The following is a 16,901-nucleotide window of genomic DNA, read 5'->3' on the forward strand; positions in this document are numbered from 1 at the left end:
CTATCGAAAGGAAGATTTTTTTTTTTCCTCCCTAGGGAGTGGGATTTTCTACTCTAAAATGTGGTAAAATAGTTCCAGGAACTAAACTCCATGGAGCAGCCATCGGAGCATGTTAGCAGAGCAGCACAGAAGTTGTTGGGATAGAGGAAGTCAGCAAAATATGAGGTGAGAGGTTGGATGGGTGGTTTTCACGAATTTCTTTTTCTTTTCTTTTTTTTTTTTTCAGAGTTTTGCTCTGTTGCCCAGGCTGGAGTGCAGTGGCGCTATCTCAGCTCACTGCAACCTCTGCCTCCTGGGTTCAAGTGATTCTCCTGCCTCAGCCTCCCAAGTAGCTGGGATTACAAGCGCATGTCACCATGCCCAGCTGATTTCTGTATTTTTAGTAGAGTTGGGATTTCGCCATATTGGCCAGGCTGGTCTCGAACTCCTGACCTTGTGATCCGCCCGCCTTGGCCTCCCAAAGTGCTGGGATTACAGGTGTGTGCCACTGCGCGGGGCCATTTTCATGGAGTTTTAAATTGACCAAGATAATGGTGCTTAGAAAGAAAAACTTTGGGTCAGGGTCAAAATCTTTGGTGCTCTGGGGACAGTTATGGCAGGGTTTAGACTCCAGAGAGGAGAGGTTCTGAGTGAAAATGAAATGGCCCCACCTGTAAGAGCTCTGTGGGGAGATGAGGAGCATGCTGGCTCCGTCTCCTGTTAGGAGAAGCTAGGGTAGGTGAGAACAAGATGCATATTCTTGAGGTTTTGAGAAAAGTGGTGCCAGCAAGGAAAAGCCAAATTTCTTAAGGTAAGGAGATGAAGAGTGCACCCTTGCCTTAGAGCAAATGATACTTTTACAACCAATTCTGAAATAATTCCTAACACTGTGTGCCCCTTAGTAAGAAAATAACTGGGGGAGGAGAGCTAGAGAGGACAGGGAATTTGCAGTCCGGCTCTTGATCTCTTGCTTCTGGATAAAGAGAAGTTGAAAGCATTCCTTTGAAGTGAATGTTACTCATGTTCTCCAGTCATACACTCTGGAAGAAAGAAAGGGACTAATATTGGCCAATGGGCTCATCCAGGGAGAGAGATCAAAAGAAAACAGTCCAAAGAAGTTTTGAAATTGGAAAGAAATGAATGATATTAAACATAGGCCAAAACAGCCAATGGTAAAACATAATTCATTGTGTAATTAAGGGTTTGCTAGAATGGATTGAAACCACCCCAAGGAGCAGGAACCATCATGAAAACATGTTATAAAGAAAATTAAATAATTATATTTTATCTGGAGAATTGTAGTGTAGATGGAAGTAAACACAATCAATTAATAAACCTATTCCAGAAGGTTATCATGAATGGTAACTAGAAACAGATCAGGAGAGCCATGGTCTCCAGGGTTTCCATATTCAATTTTTACTGTTTACGAGTCAAAGTAAGTTTAGCCTCTTTAGTGACACTGCAAATAGGGAAAAAGAAAAGACTACAGGCTTTTTTTTTTTTGCTTTTTAGATCAGCTCTAATAAGAATAGCTGTATATTTAGAACATTTTTCTTTTTTTTTTTTTTTTAATTATACTTTTAAGTTTTAGGGTACATGTGCACATTGTGCAGGTTAGTTACATATGTATACATGTGCCATGCTGGTGCGCTGCACCCACTAACTCGTCATCTAGCATTAGGTATATCTCCCAGTGCTATCCCTCCCCCCTCCCCCCTCCCCACCGCAGTCCCCAGAGTATGATATTCCCCTTCCTGTGTCCATGTGATCTCATTGTTCAATTCCCACCTATGAGTGAGAATATGCGGTGTTTGGTTTTTTGTTCTTGCGATAGTTTACTGAGAATGATGGTTTCCAATTTCATCCATGTCCCTACAAAGGATATGAACTCATCATTTTTTATGGCTGCATAGTATTCCATGGTGTATATGTGCTACATTTTCTTAATCCAGTCTATCATTGTTGGACATTTGGGTTGGTTCCAAGTCTTTGCTATTGTGAATAATGCCGCAATAAACATACGTGTGCATGTGTCTTTATAGCAGCATGATTTATAGTCATTTGGGTATATACCCAGTAATGGGATGGCTGTGTCAAATGGTATTTCTAGTTCTAGATCCCTGAGGAATCGCCACACTGACTTCCACAATGGTTGAACTAGTTTACAGTCCCACCAACAGTGTAAAAGTAGAACATTTTTCTTGATGAATAAGTAAAAAATAAATCATTTCTTTGCCACATAACTTTGTTAGTTCTAGAAGCCTAAGGGAAGTGAGAACTTTCTGAATTTTCAGGCAAGTTGTCGCAAGGATGACTTGGGAGCTGCTGTTTCGAATGGCTGGCTGCCATCTCATATTTGTCATCTGTATTTGTCCTCGATCATGACATGGTTCCATTATTTCACTGTTAAAATCTTTAGGTCACTTGGGATAGCTATTTTATATAACCCAGAAACTAAGTAAATGTAATGATGAAAGATTTTGACTACCATATATTACTGAGGAAGAAAAAGATTCACATTTTATGTATTAACTTTGAATAAGGTTTCACTTAATGAAAGTGATAGTTATTGGTAAGATAAATCATAGTAATTTAAAATGATTGTAAGGTTGAGGTGTTCCATGCAGATATTTGGTTTTAAATAGGCATGCAAAAAATACATTAATTTAAAAAAAGACCAGGTAGGCGAAAACCCACCCACCCCAAAGAGCAGCCACAGAGACATGGGCGTTTTGGAGGCAGCCCACCTTCCAGAACCCCGACCTACAAGAAGACAGAGCTTATTTATGATTAGAGAGACATTCAATGTCTCCAGTTCGTTCAGAAAAAGTCTGTGACCCTAGTATAAAACAGAAGGGTGCATAACTACCTAGAGAATCTGGATCAGCACTGCTATTCACCCTGAGAAGGGTAAGAAGAGCACCTGGCTGGTTTTAGTAAGTTCACAGGAAGTGAGCTAGAAGTGGAATTAATAGAAACTCTGAGACAGAGGAAACCCGAAGCCATCCATCTGTAATCTTAGTTGCAGTGGTTGCCTTTGGTCAGTTGCTTTTTTTTCTTTTCCTTTCTTCTTTCTTTTTCTTGCATGCCGAGTGTCAAGCCAACTTTGGTAAGGTACATATCACTAAACAGTATCTTACTCTACAAGAGTGAGTCATGTTTAAACCATCAACTGAGGATTTATCTTTTCAACGATCCCAAAAGACGTTGAAAGTGGGGAGAATATGAGTTCCGGGGGTCACCTTGAATAACACTTGTTTCTGCAAACAGTTTTATTAATGCTATGACTGAAAGTCTGAGTCAGAGCCCTGTAAGTGTGTGACCTTAGGCTAGGAGATGATTATGATACTCAACGGGTGGCTTGAACCTCGACTCATTCTTTCTCCTTGATCACCTGTTCTTTGAAAAAGGAAGCTTACGTTTTTTTGCTAACAAAAGGAGACCTGATTTTAGTTGAATGCCCAATGTATTTTCTGTGTGTGTGTGTGTGTGTGTGTGTGTGTGTGAGAGAGAGAGAGAAAGAGAGAGAGAGGGGAAAGAGAGAGAGAGACAGACAGACAGACACAGGGTCTTGCTCTGTTGCCCAGGCTGGAGTGCAGTGGTGTGATCATGACTCACTGTAACCTCGACCTCCCAGGCTCAGGCAGTCTTCCCATTTCAGCCTCCTGAGTAGCTGGGACTACAGGTGCAAGCCAGCATGCTTGGCTATTTTATTTTGTATTTTTTGAAGAAACAGGGTCTCCCTTTGTTGCCCCAGCTGATCTTGAACTCCTGGGCTCAAGATATCTGTCTGCCTTGGCTGCCTGAAGTGCTGAGATTACAGATGTGAGCCACTGCGCTGGGCTCAGTGTATTTTTAAACCTGGTCCAAATTGGTGAATACATGTTCTGTGGTTCTTAGGGAACGTTCCTGTGGTTTAAAAGGTTTTATAGGTGGGCATGGTGGCACGTGTTTGTAGTCCCAGCCAGTCAGGAGGCTAAGGTGGGAGGATCACTTGAGCTGAGGAGTTCGAGACCAGTCTAGGCAACATAGTGAGACTCCATCTCTACAAAACCAAAAAAAATATATGTTAGCCAGGTGCGGGGTGTGCGCCTGTGGTGCCAGCTGCTAGGGAGGCCGAGATGGGAGCATCGCTTGAGCCTGAGAGGTTGAGGCTGCAGTGAGCTATGATTGTGCCACTGCTCTCCAGCCTAGGCTACGGAGCAAGACCCTGTCTCAGAAAAAAACCAAAACAATAATAATAAATAAATAAATACAGGGTTTTCCTGATAAGATGGTATTTGAGGTTATGATTTAAAAATATTTCAGTCTTACATTTTTTCAAATGTTGCATTACTTGCCACAAATTTTTCAAATGGTATAGATGAGGAGAAACAAAACATTATCTTGATACCAGAGAAAGCAATTTACCGATAGGTTTTCAGTCATGCTTACCCTGGAAAAACAAGCTTATTACACAAGTTTATTCTTTAGAGTAGTGGCTCGTGTGCAACTAGAAAATGGAATCACTGCTCAGTAAATTAATGTAAATCCTTTAGTACTGGCTTCCTCCAGCACTCTTTGGACTCCAGAAGTCAGTCTTCCTTCTAAGATTGGCTCTGGGCACAGCTGTAAAGCGGATGATGTTTCGACCAAACCCCAGCACATGGTTCCAGTCCCTTCCCTTGGGTCTTCCTTCCCCTTTCACTTCTCTAATGGACTTAATGTCTAGCATAGCTCCCCTAGCAAGAGCAGGATTTGTCTTGATGTGCCACGTACTTATTTCCAGATTTCCCTTGATCCCTTGGTAATTTGGGCTAGTTTCTCTTCCCCTGCATCGGCACCAACGTTTGACTCCATGGTTGTGAAATTGAAGAAGTCGTGATAAGCTTCAATGCTTGGGGCCAGGCCAGAAGTGGTGGGAGGCAAACTGGTAGAATTCACCTTTTACTTTTTATTTTTAGGTGATTTGGTTTATGGCACCTGATCCCTTATCTCCTCTAACTCTGCATTTTGGTTCTCTTGGTATAAGCCTTATCTTCAAGGTTTCTTCCCCATTTATAGTAGATTAAGGGGTACTCTTGTTGCCCCTAAGTTGCTTCTCTCCCATTTTCCAGTTTTTAGTCGTTGGCTTGTGGGTGTCTGGGCATTGCTTCCTGAATTGTGCCCTCCACCCCAGGAGGCTATTATTTAGCAGTGGATTATTACTGGCTGGGCGCAGTGGCTCACACCTGTAATCTCAGCACTTTGGGAGGGCAAGGCGGGCAGATCACTTGGGGTCAGGAGTTCAAGACCAGCCTGGCCAACATGGTGAGACCCCGTCTGTACTAAAAATACAAAAATTACTCGGGCGTGGTGGTGTGTGCCTGTAGTCCCAGGTATTTGGGAGGCTGAGGTAGGAGAATCGCTTGAACCCAGGAGGCAGAGGTTCCAGTGAACTGAGATCACACCACTGCACTCCTGTCGGGGCAAAAGAGCCAGACTCCTTCTCCAGAAAAAAAAAAAAAAAAAGATTACGATTATACCGTGAGAGATTTATCCTGGTTGCTGTATGTCCACTTGCTCCTTTTCTACGGGAGGAAGATTATGTTTAAACTGAGTTTGTAGAGATGTTTGGACCAATTAACTCCCAAAGAGTGTGATCAAGTGCAGCAGGACAGTTTGACCTCTTTTCTAGTTTCAGCCACCGTGAATTGGCCTTGTCTTCACTTTGTTTATCTCCTCCAGCACAGAATAATTCAATCTCCAGGCCCTGATCTCTGAGGGAAGATTCTAGAGGGTGAAGTCATCTCATTCCTTGCTCTTACTGATCTGCATTAGGACTGACTGCAGAAACTAGGGCCTTGCTGCCTCCTTCTGAAGACCTTCTGGGCCCTATCACTGGCTGCTATTCTCACAAGGCTGGGGAGGGTGTGGCTCTGTGTTCTGCTCTCCCTCCCCATTTCTTTCTCTGGTTTGGGGGACAAATTTTGCAGTCCATCAGCAATCACAGCTGCAGAGCATGCAGTGGTCACTGCCCTACAACTGGAGCTGTAGTGACCAGAAAAGAAAATAATCACATCCTTGGTGAAGAACGGAGTGGCTCATCCAGGAGCTTATGTGGCTGTGGATGTTCTGGCCTGAGCATGGCCATTTCCAGCAAGACATTCTGGATCCTCAGGGCTGAAGAAGGACCAGACACTATTTTTGTAACTTCTGAAACCTAATAGAAACCTATGTGTGCCTACAGTGATGTGTACCTGTAAATGTAAAATTTATTTGCCTTTGATTTGAATGACATAAGCTACCTGTGGGCACCTCAGTTCCCCCATGCCCATCAGAAGCTCCTTTTGGCACTTACATGTGTAAGAAAATATTGACAAGTGAATTATTACAATTTTTATTTTTTGAGACGGGGCCTTGCTCTTTCACCCAGGCTGGAGTGCAGTGGCGTGATCTCAGCTCACTGCAACCACTGTCTCCCGGGCTCAGGTGAACATCTGGGCTGCCTCATCTTAGATCTTTTTTTTGTGAGACCGAGTCTGTCTCTGTTGCCCAGCCTGGAGTGCAGTGGCGCGATCTCGGCTCACCGCAACCTCCGCCTCCCAGGTTCAAGCGATTCTCCTGCCTCAGCCTCCCGAGTAGCTGAAATAACAGGCACACATCACCATGCCCAGTTAATTTTTGTATTTTTAGTAGAGACGGGGTTTCGTCATGTTGGCCAGGCTGGTCTCGAACTCCTGACCTCAGGTGATCCGCCTGTCTCGGCCTCCCAAAGTGTTGGGATTAAAGGTGTGAGCCACCGCGCCTGCCCTGTAGATCATTTTAAGGAATCAACGTACCCTTTTCCCTCACAAGAGGGAGGCTCGTGTGATCCTCCCACTGCCACCTCCTGTAGCTGGGACCACAGGTGCACACCACCACACCTGGCTACTTTTATTTTATTTTCTGTGTTCTTAGTAGAGATAAGATCTTGCCATGTTGCCCAGGCTGAAATTATTAAGGCAGGTAAAATCTTTCAAAATAAAGAGTTTTGTGAGGGGAAAAAGGTATGTTGATTCCTTAAAATGGTTTGCAGATGGGGCAGCCCTGATGTTTGGATAGCTAGGGCATTATTCAACACTTGAGAACTTGAGAACAAGGATTCAAATCCCAAAGACTTAAAGTTTCTTGTAAAAGGGTTGAGTGATAAAATAAATTTAACATCCCAGTTTTGAACAGCCACTTCTCTTACCAAAAAACGACCTTTAGGGAAATGAGCCCCCCCACCAGAAGGTGTGCTTTTTAGACTTTTTAGACTATGGAGCCTAAAAACCTAATAACCTGAGGCAATCGCATGGGCCTGTCAGGAGCTTTGGCTTAACATGTCTGGGCCTTCCTTTTACCAGGGGTCTTTATTGCTGTGTATTGACCCATTTTTCTTCCTTATGCTAAAGCTTGTGCAGGTGGGGCAGGACCACACCACCCCAACAGGTAGGATGCTGTGTCCCTTTGAACACTGGCAGGACAGCATTTGGTTCTCTCCCCAGGCAGCTCAACACAAGGGCTTGGACCTATCCTTCCACAAGAAGAGTTGGTTTAGACCAACCACCGCTTTCTGATTTAACCTTAGTCTGGACCTGGTTGTCCAGATGAATAGATTCTAATGTAACTGCTCATCAGAATAACCTTTGTACCTGCATAAAAATGACTTATGTGGCAATTTGACAAGATCTGCAAAGATTGATGGTCCCTGGCAGCAGTTAGAGGTTGTTTCTCATGCTGATGAAACAGACTAGGACTCTTCTACCATCTTGTTTCTGACTTTTCTTGAGTGGGATGATAAAAATTGGAGAGCTCCTTTGGGAGGCTGAGGCGGGCGGATCACGAGGTCAGGAGATTGAGACCATCCTGGCTAACATGGTGAAACCTCCTCTCTACTAAAAATACAAAAAATTAGCCGGGTGTGGTGGTGGGTGCCTGTAGTCCTAGCTACTCGGGAGGCTGAGGCAGGAGAATGGCGTGAACCTGGGAGGCGGAGCTTGCAGTGAGCTGAGATCGCGCCACTGCATTCCAGCCTGGGTGACAGAGCAAGACTCTGTCTCAAAAAAAAAAAAAAAAAAAAAAATTGGAGAGCTCCAGCTGCGGGAAGATGCATGTTTCTCTAATGCAAATTAGCATGGGCCTACAGTGTATGAAGCAGGAATTAGGATCACACAAATCTGGGTTTGAATTCTGGCTCTATGATTTAGCTTCGTAACTTCGGTCATGCTACTCAGTTTTTTCATTTTTAAAATGTGAGTAGTACTGGTCTTGCAGGATTGTATAAGGATTAAATGAACTAATATAATAGGATTAGCAAAGTGCCTAATATAGTTACACAGTCAGGTTGAGAGATGGGGTGATGGTCAAAACTTTTGCAAAAGCAGTATGGAGGTGAATCACCCACTTTAGGAGAAGCCACTACGTTGGTCTTTCACAGGAAGTGTTTTTGACTTTTACGTCTTTCTACCTGAGAAGCAGAGTGGTGAATGAGAATGTGGAGCATGGCTTTGGTGCCAGATGGATGGGGTATGGATGTTGGTCATGCTTGTTAGTCTTGTATGTTTATGAATTACATGGCTTTCTGCACCTGGTTCCTCAGGCCTAGGCCCTCAGAGCTGTTGTGAGGAATAGCATGGATGCACGTGCAGTGTCCTGCACTGTGCCTGACACACAGGAGAGACTCATGAATGACACCATTATACCCACGGAGTCCTGGTCTCTAGTCCTAGTGTTGTAGAATAACTGTTTGTGGAAGGAATGGATGAAGTGACAGTCTTATACACGGGAGTGTGTATGCAAAGGCAGGCTTTACAACTTACTGGAAGGTTTAAAAGAGTGGATATCTGGCCGGGCGCGGTGGCTCAGCCTGTAATCCCAGCACTTTGGGAGGCCGAGGTGGGAGGATCACGAGGTCAGGAGATCAAGACCATCCTGGCCAACATGTTGAAACCCCGTCTCTACTAAAAATACAAAAATTAGCTGAGCATGGTGGCACGGGCCTGGAATCCCAGCTACTCGGGAGGCTGAGGCAGGAGAATCACTTGAACCAGGGAGTCAGAGGTTGCAGGGAGCTGAGATTGTGCCACTGCACTCCAGGCTGGTGACAGAGCAAGACTCTGTCTGAATTAAAAAAAAAAAAAAAGAGTGGACATCTTATAAGTCTTTATAGGTAGTATTTTTTTTAAGATTTGGCATTATATCTGAAGCTTAATTTATTATCCAATAAATATGGCAACTACATTATCATTTCCTGCCAGTTATACATGTAAGGTTGTTGATTAATTTTATAATGGAGAACACAGATTGAGTTTTAAGATATTGAATAATTTAATAGGAGAAAGTAAATGACTATTTTCTTACATTTGGGAAAGTGAAAATATATTTTAAAACCTTGAATATATCCTTAAGCACAGTTAAGCAAAAGGGGAAAGAATTAAAATAAACGGATGTGTAAATGGATGTGAAAAGAATAGTCATGGCCGGAAATGTGTGTCATAAGCTACCAGTTACATACAGGTTCAAGTGATTTCATGAGAAAGTTAATCACTCAGGACCAAAGTAAACAGTTCTTATCAGAACTTATCTTGAACGAGTTTGTCCTCATCATTTCTCCATTATCTATGCTAAAGGATTATAAATCCATTTTAATTAAAAGTAGTGAACAACTCTCTCTTATACCACATCAATAAGCATAACACCATTAGTATGACTTTGACACTTGAACTAAAAAAACAATCCAGCGTTAAGAGGTAAATGAAGCTGATAACCATCTAGTGAATTTAGGTTATATGCTCAGTTTGGATAAATTAGGTCTCAAGATGGATTTTGCACTCTCTTCCAGTATTAGCTGTTCATGGCCAGCGTTCACCAGATAATTATTAAATCTACACTTTCCTTCTTTATAGACTTGGACTTACTGGCTGTTGCAATAAAGCAAAAATCTCATGCACATATACAGTCACATTTGAAATATTCACAGCTTTTAAGTGGGTAAAATCATAGTTAGACAATCTCTGAATCAGAAGAGTCAATGACATTTAGATGTTTGCAGTCTGCTTTTTCCTCAACTGAAGCCCCTTAGCGTTACAAGTTGAATTCAGCCAGATACATTGGAATCTTGTTGAATTATTTTTTTTTTCTTTCAGAAAAGCAACTTATGTATGCCAACTAGTGCTTCAAGGAAAGTGTCCTGATTCTCTTAGAAGTACGCCAAGGAATTCTGGTAGAATATGGACTCCTTTTTTTTTTTTTTTTTTTTGAGACCAAGTATCCCTCTGTTGCCCAAGCTGGAGTGTAATGGCGTGATCTCTGCTCACTGCAACCTCCACCTCCCGGGTTCAAGGATTCCTGTGCCTCAGCCTCTTGAGTAGCTGGGACTACAGGCGTCACCATGCCTGGCTAATTTTTGTATTTTTAGTAGAGATGGGGTTTCACCATGTTGGCCAAGCTGGTCTCGAATTCCTGACCTCAGGTGATCCGCCCGCCTCGGCCTCCCAAAGTGCTGGTATTACAGGCATGAGCCACCACGCCCAGCTTGGATTCCTCTTAATGCAAGGAGAGAAGCTGTGCATTTTAAAGTAGTGATCCCCTCTAAATGTGTCCTTTTAAACATTTCTCCCTCTCTTTGCAGTAGATCATGTATGAAATGGCTCATGTTTTTAGATAAAAAAAAAATCAAATAGGCATTAACTCTTTTTGCACTGAAGAAATCTTTCAGTACCTATAGTTGTGCCACTGAAGTGTCATAAGAGATCTAAAACCATGTATTAGGACTGGAAGAGACCTGAGGGGTCATCTGATCAACCAGCTTATTTTACAAATGAGACACAGGCTGGCAGCTCGCCCACAGCCTGTCTGTCACACAGGGAGTGGGTGGTACACACAAGACGATAACTCAGGCTTCTTTCCAATTTCAGCTGCCCTCAGTTTTCCATTTCATTTGGCAGTTGTGCATTTTGGCATTTGCTGGATTCACACATTTTGGTTTGTAGAAAATTACCAAATTTTAACGTATGAATGATTGAGGTGAAGGCAGAATATTGTCACAGAAACACTTGATGGATAGTTTTGCTCCTCTACTTAAGTCTAATGGAAACATTTGAAATAAAATTGACTTTAACTCAGTATTCCCTTTTTCTCATAACCAAAAATGAAGTCCCCGACTATGTAACCAAGTGTCTCATAGCAAATGTTTCTGACCTTTTAGAACAGAAGAATCCATAACAGAAGATGACAAGAGGAGGTATGTTTGGTGTTGCAGCTGGCTTTAGTTTGAATGGTTTTGGCCATACCTCATGGATTTAACACACTGTAGCATATTCCCAATAACACAGATTCTGCCAGGAAAACTGTTGGCACAGAGAATACAGGTAGGGGCATATGGTCTGAAAAAGAACTTGCCCAGGATTCATCATCTTTGCTCCTTCCAAGCAAACTTGGTTTTTGTCCTATGCATGTGGCGTGTGCTAATTTTCATCCTATGACCTTTGGGTGTGCTCTTCTCCCTAACTGGATGACTTCCCTTCATTCTCTCAGCCTTCCCTGTCCTCCTACTTCTCTGATTAACTGCACTCCACCCTCATTTCTCTCTTGCTGTCTCTGCCCTCATTTCGTATCTCTCTATTAGTAAGATATCTTTGTGTGTCCATAATGCCTAATATCATACCATGTTGACCACGCTGAATTATTGATAAATGTTAACTGTAACATGTCATTGTATGATATTTAATACTCTACTAAATTGTAACATCCCAAAGTCTTTTCTTCTTTCTCATTACAAGTAAAATATCTAAAAATTCTACTAACGCAATACATCTTTCTTTTTTTGAAAAAAAAAAATAGCTTCTTTTTAACCTAGGAAACCAATTATATTCCCAAGGGCCATAATATTCTAGATTCTAGTTTTGAAAAATCATGAGTTATTTTAATAATTATATAATTGTTTGGAGTACTCCATGCTTCTGTTGCTTCCTGTAAATAGATAGTACCATTTAAATTGGTTTGATTTCTTTTTATCAAGAAACTATGGAGGAGTATATGTTGGCCTACCATCTGAAGCTGTCAATATGGTGTCCAGTCAAACAAAGACGGTTCGGAAAAGTAAGTGAAATCATGTGCTGTTGATTTTCCCTAATTATTTATTTTTAATGTTTTATGAAAAAGCATGAAATTTATATTTCGGCTTACTCGACTCAACCTATGTATTGGTTGCAGTGAACCATGTATAAGTACTGTCTGTTCATTGCAGTCATTGGTTGAAATAGCCACCCACATGGTAAGAAGAGTTCCAGAGCATAATTTAGCTTTTATTTGTGGTTATGCTCCATATTTTTAATTTCTTGTTAATTTTAGCAATGATCAGTGTGAAAATGAAAGCTAATATTTATGTAAGTTTATGGCATTTTCATAGAACAGAAAGGTAAATTTCTGTAATATAAGATGACTGACTGATAAGCAATCTGCTGTTTAAAGGAAAAATAATTGCCTATTGCATAATTAAATGAAATGAGGCTCCATTTTCTGAGTTTTAATAGTTAGCAATTATGGGGCCAATGAAGTCCTTTTGACTAATAGGCACCTTTTGACTGATAGATAGCTTCTTGCTCAAGGCAATTTTTAAGCGAGGCTCATGGTAAACAATGCTGATTTATAAAACCACTGTACAATGTATTGTCTGATGTTTAGTTTTAAATGACTATTAACATGTTTGCTTTATACACAAGGCTGTATTACATTATTTTTAACATACTGTATTTGTTCCTCATTGTTCTTTCCGTACTTTATGATTTAGACTAGCAAATACGTGTATGTCATTACTGTTTAAAGTTCTATAGAAAATTAGAATATGCTATTTATGATCTGAACATTTAACTTTTCTTAATTTTCTCTTTAAGATTAGAAGAAAATAACATCATGACTCAAGAATCAAGAGGTGCTGTATATTTTTCTAAATCTATATATTTAGACTTATTGATGAATGGACTGTAGATATTATTTGCTCTATAAAAAATTTCTAAGAAATCTTGAACTTTACAATTTAAAGGAGGGGTTTCATCCTATGGAATTGAGTGTGTTTTATTGCAGAGAGGTGAATAATCAGATGAATTTTCTTTCAGCTACTTTTTTTCATTTCATTTTGTTAAAAATGAATATTTATTTAATAAGAGCAAGCTAAGTGTCTCCCTAAAACATTGAGATCTCACCCTTCTTCATTGCAGAAATCTGTGAGGGCCTAGGACTTGAGAAATGACAGGGAGAGACCAGAGAGGCTAGAACTGGGGATTAGATTAGAATCGATTTTAAGTGGTATTAGCCAGTGGTTAATATACAGAGAGGAGATGTGTCAGTACCAGAACTCCAGTAGAGATGGGCAATCGGTCAATTAAGTCCAAAACACTTAATATTGATTCTAATCTAACTGAACAGAGATGTAGTTATGCAGGAAGGAATAGTAAGAATCAGAGAATAAGTTAACAGATTGGTTTTACAAAACACGTTCAGTATGGACATGGCAAAGAGCTAGGAGTTAGAATTATAATAAGACAACAAGAACAACGACAAGAGAAAAATAGCTTTCATTTGTTAACTACCCTACATACCAGTCTTTAAAAGACATGGAGCAGTGTTTCCATACAGACAAAGAATCTTAGTTCACTGGGTCCACCAAGGGTCCAACAACACATTCCATGCTGGGCTCTCCACTGTATTTCACTCCTGGTGAATGACACCCAACCTCTTTTGAAGCCTCCAGTGATTAGGAATGTCCTATCTCCTGAGATAGCCTATTCTATTCTGGAAGTCAGGTTGCCTTGGTTATGAATTCAGGCTCTCATTTACTAGCTGGGCACGTTCCTTCCCCTTTATGACCTCAGTTTTGTTATCTGAAAAATGGAGCCAATACTTAGACTGAAGAGTTGTTGTTAGGATTAAATATGAAGTAAATGTTAGCATCTGCTGTCATCATCGTCATCACCACCATACTATTAATTTTTTTTGATAACCAGAATCTAACCGTTGGCAGACCAAAAGCAAGACTGATTTGATACTGAACCAACTTCTTGCCCAGGGCCAGTACTGGATTTGCTATTTGGGATGGGGTGGGATTACAGACTAATTTCACAGATAGAGACAAACAAACTTACCTGCTAGAGAAAGGAGACGCAGAAACTGTAACCAGTTTCTTCCTGACAAGAACTAGAACAATCTTTGGGTAGCTACTTCTTTGAAGATTTGCTCATCAAGGCAACATTTTGGAGTTTTATCCCCTCGTACCCATGAACAGAGGGTATTCGGTTTCTTCTTGGGAAGTCACTGGAGAGTTTCTATTTCTAGTATTTTTAACATAGTTCTAGCCCTCCATATAGATTTCTGAGTTCTCCGCTAGTTTTCTCCTGTGCAGAAGTACTTTTATTATTTGTATCAAATAGAAAAGATAAGTTGAAACCAAGAATATACTGCTGTTTACCCTCCTGGAAACAGAATGTATTTCAAAAAGCATAGAAATAGAGTGGAAAGAGGTGCTGTCTACATAGCTATCAGGAGACTGGGCAGCTCTGCTACCAACACAGACCTAAGATGAATCCCTTAACTTCCCTCAGCTTGTCTCAACCACAGTTTTCTCATGGGAAGTGTTAGACACGATGATTGCTCACCCTTGTGGGTGGATCTGAAGTTTGCCACTAACACTTTAGCAATAATCCTGGTGAGCAAGCTCATATAACTTTAGGCAGCTAGCTAAAACATTTCTTACTGTTCATGGCTGTAAATTTATCGTATTTTATTGCACCCCTCTCTCTCCTCAACTTTCCCCATTCTTTAACTCTTTTTTTTCTATTACCCTTACATTTTATTTATTTTACTTATTTTTATTTTTATTTTACTTTAAGTTCTGGGATACATGTGCTGAACGTGCAGGCTTGTTACATAGGTAAACATGTGCCATGGTGGTTTGCTGCACCTATCAACCCATCTTCTAGGTTTTAAGCCGCACATGCATTAGGTATTTGTCCTAATGCTCTCCCTCCCCTTTCCCCCAACCCCTGAACAGGCCCCGCTGTGTGATGTTCCCCTCCCTGTGTCCATGTATTCTCATGGTTCAGCTCCCACTTATGAGTGAGAACATGCGGTGTTTAGCTGTCTCTAAACAATTAGTTTGATCCTGGTCTTTCTGTAGCCTCCTTTGAATTATCTGAAAAGTTTTCTAAGTTGATAGGCTGCCCATTTTCCTTAGATGCTAAGCATCCATTATGGTCCTTACCTGTGACATGTCTGAACTCATGGCTTTCTAGGCCTTAGTTGTTGGGCGGAAACCCTGATGAGATGACTTTAGAAAAGAGATGTTTCATGGAAAGAATTGGAGACACTTTTGTTGTTGTTGTTGTTGTTTGTTTGTTTTTTACCTAACATGTAGACTCTCTGAACTAAATGCACTCAGTGACCAAAGTTCAAAGTTGATTTGGTTTGGTTGATTTTGAAACAAATTGAGGAATGATTTCAGAATCCCTTAAAATTACTTATGTCAGGATGCAAATGTGTAGTTTCTTCTGCAGATGACCCTAGGCTGAAAGTTATGCCCACTTAGATGTGCAGAGTACTTCCAGCACAGAGGGGCTTAAGTGATGGTGCTCAGATGACAATGGATGGCCTGGCTGCATCAGAATCCCGTGGGGGAGTGCCATGTAATGTGGAGGCCTAGGCTCTCCCAGGAGGTTTGGACCAAGTGGGGAAGGGATGGAATTGTGACCGAACAGTCTCTATTTTTAATTTGGATGATGTTAATATACATGCAGCTAGGTTTGGGCATTGCTTATCAAGATGTATTTTAATTGTAAGTTTGTAAGTCTCTTTTCCTACCCAACTTTGCCTCTTTATATAATTATCATCAGTGCTTGGCTCTACACTGGCCACCTAAGTCTTAAATTAATATTGGGTGAATATTAAATAGGTGTTTTACTTAAAAGAAAGTCAGTAAATAATTTGTAGGCTTAAGGCTAATACATTTTTTAACCTAAGTTGTACCTGTTTGCTCACTCTTTTCTCCTCTTCTGTTGTCTCCTTAGCTTGCTCATCAGTTTGAAAGGAATTTGGCTCCGTGGGACGTTGTAATGTGCACAGACATTTCCAAGGAAATTCTAAACGGTCACCCTTCCCTTTTGCATTCCCCCAAATCTTAAGTGTATACATAAAACCCTGGGTACATATTGTTGTGGTAATAGAAGGGAATTGGTTAAACAGTACACTTGTTTATGGAACTTTCTGTGGCCACCTACGAAAGACAAGTTAACAAACTGTCATGGAGGCTGTTGTTGCCCAGCCAGGGCCGCTGCATTTTGACAACATTTCCACCCTGGCCACTCAGCACATTTCATGGAGGTCATGTCTTTTCACTGATACTTTTTTGATAGTTTTTATATAACAAAATCCTTATTCTATTTATAACTTAGGATGATAAGGCACTATAAATTAATGACCTAAAATAATATATTTGTCTGTTAACTTTCGCTATTTCTACTTCACTTTAATTTTTAGCTGTAAAATTGGTAAATGGATTCTTACAACTATCTCTTTCCATTTTTTACTATTTGGTTTTCAAATTTCATTTAAATGTCAGAATTTCCTTTTTAAGAACAATGTGTATTTCATTGCAATATTTAAAAATAAACTCAAATTTGCATGCCATATGCACATTTTGATTACATTTTTATTTTCTTTCGTGAAAGGCATGTGCAACTACAAATACTTCATAGCTGTTTGGGTTGCTCATTCTACATCACAACATCTCATCATATTATTTCTATAACTGTTTTCAAGGACTTGTGATGGATGGTTAGTGGGATATCTGGAAATTAATTTGATAATGACTTGTGTGTCTACTTAGTATTGCAATGTAAGTTACTCAATTTACCAATGTATTTCAACAATTAAAACATTTTTATCCCTCT

At 40.7% G+C, this 16,901-nt stretch overlaps 1 protein-coding gene across 1 annotated transcript in view; it reads left to right on the top strand.

The window, feature by feature from the left end:
• The window catches only part of C10H12orf75 (chromosome 10 C12orf75 homolog), a 41,155-nt gene extending 24,517 nt beyond the window's left edge, over positions 1–16,638 (top strand). Inside the window, exons 3-6 of the mRNA XM_034934384.4 lie at positions 11,168–11,203; positions 11,981–12,060; positions 12,855–12,892; positions 16,020–16,638. Coding sequence (XP_034790275.3) covers positions 11,168–11,203; positions 11,981–12,060; positions 12,855–12,859 — 121 coding nt within the window. The 3' untranslated portion in view covers positions 12,860–12,892; positions 16,020–16,638. The remainder of the gene's footprint in view (positions 1–11,167; positions 11,204–11,980; positions 12,061–12,854; positions 12,893–16,019) is intronic.
• Positions 16,639–16,901: the final 263 nt, after the last annotated feature.

This window comes from Pan paniscus, chromosome 10, assembly GCF_029289425.2.
Source record: "Pan paniscus chromosome 10, NHGRI_mPanPan1-v2.0_pri, whole genome shotgun sequence".
Lineage (NCBI taxonomy): Eukaryota > Metazoa > Chordata > Mammalia > Primates > Hominidae > Pan > Pan paniscus.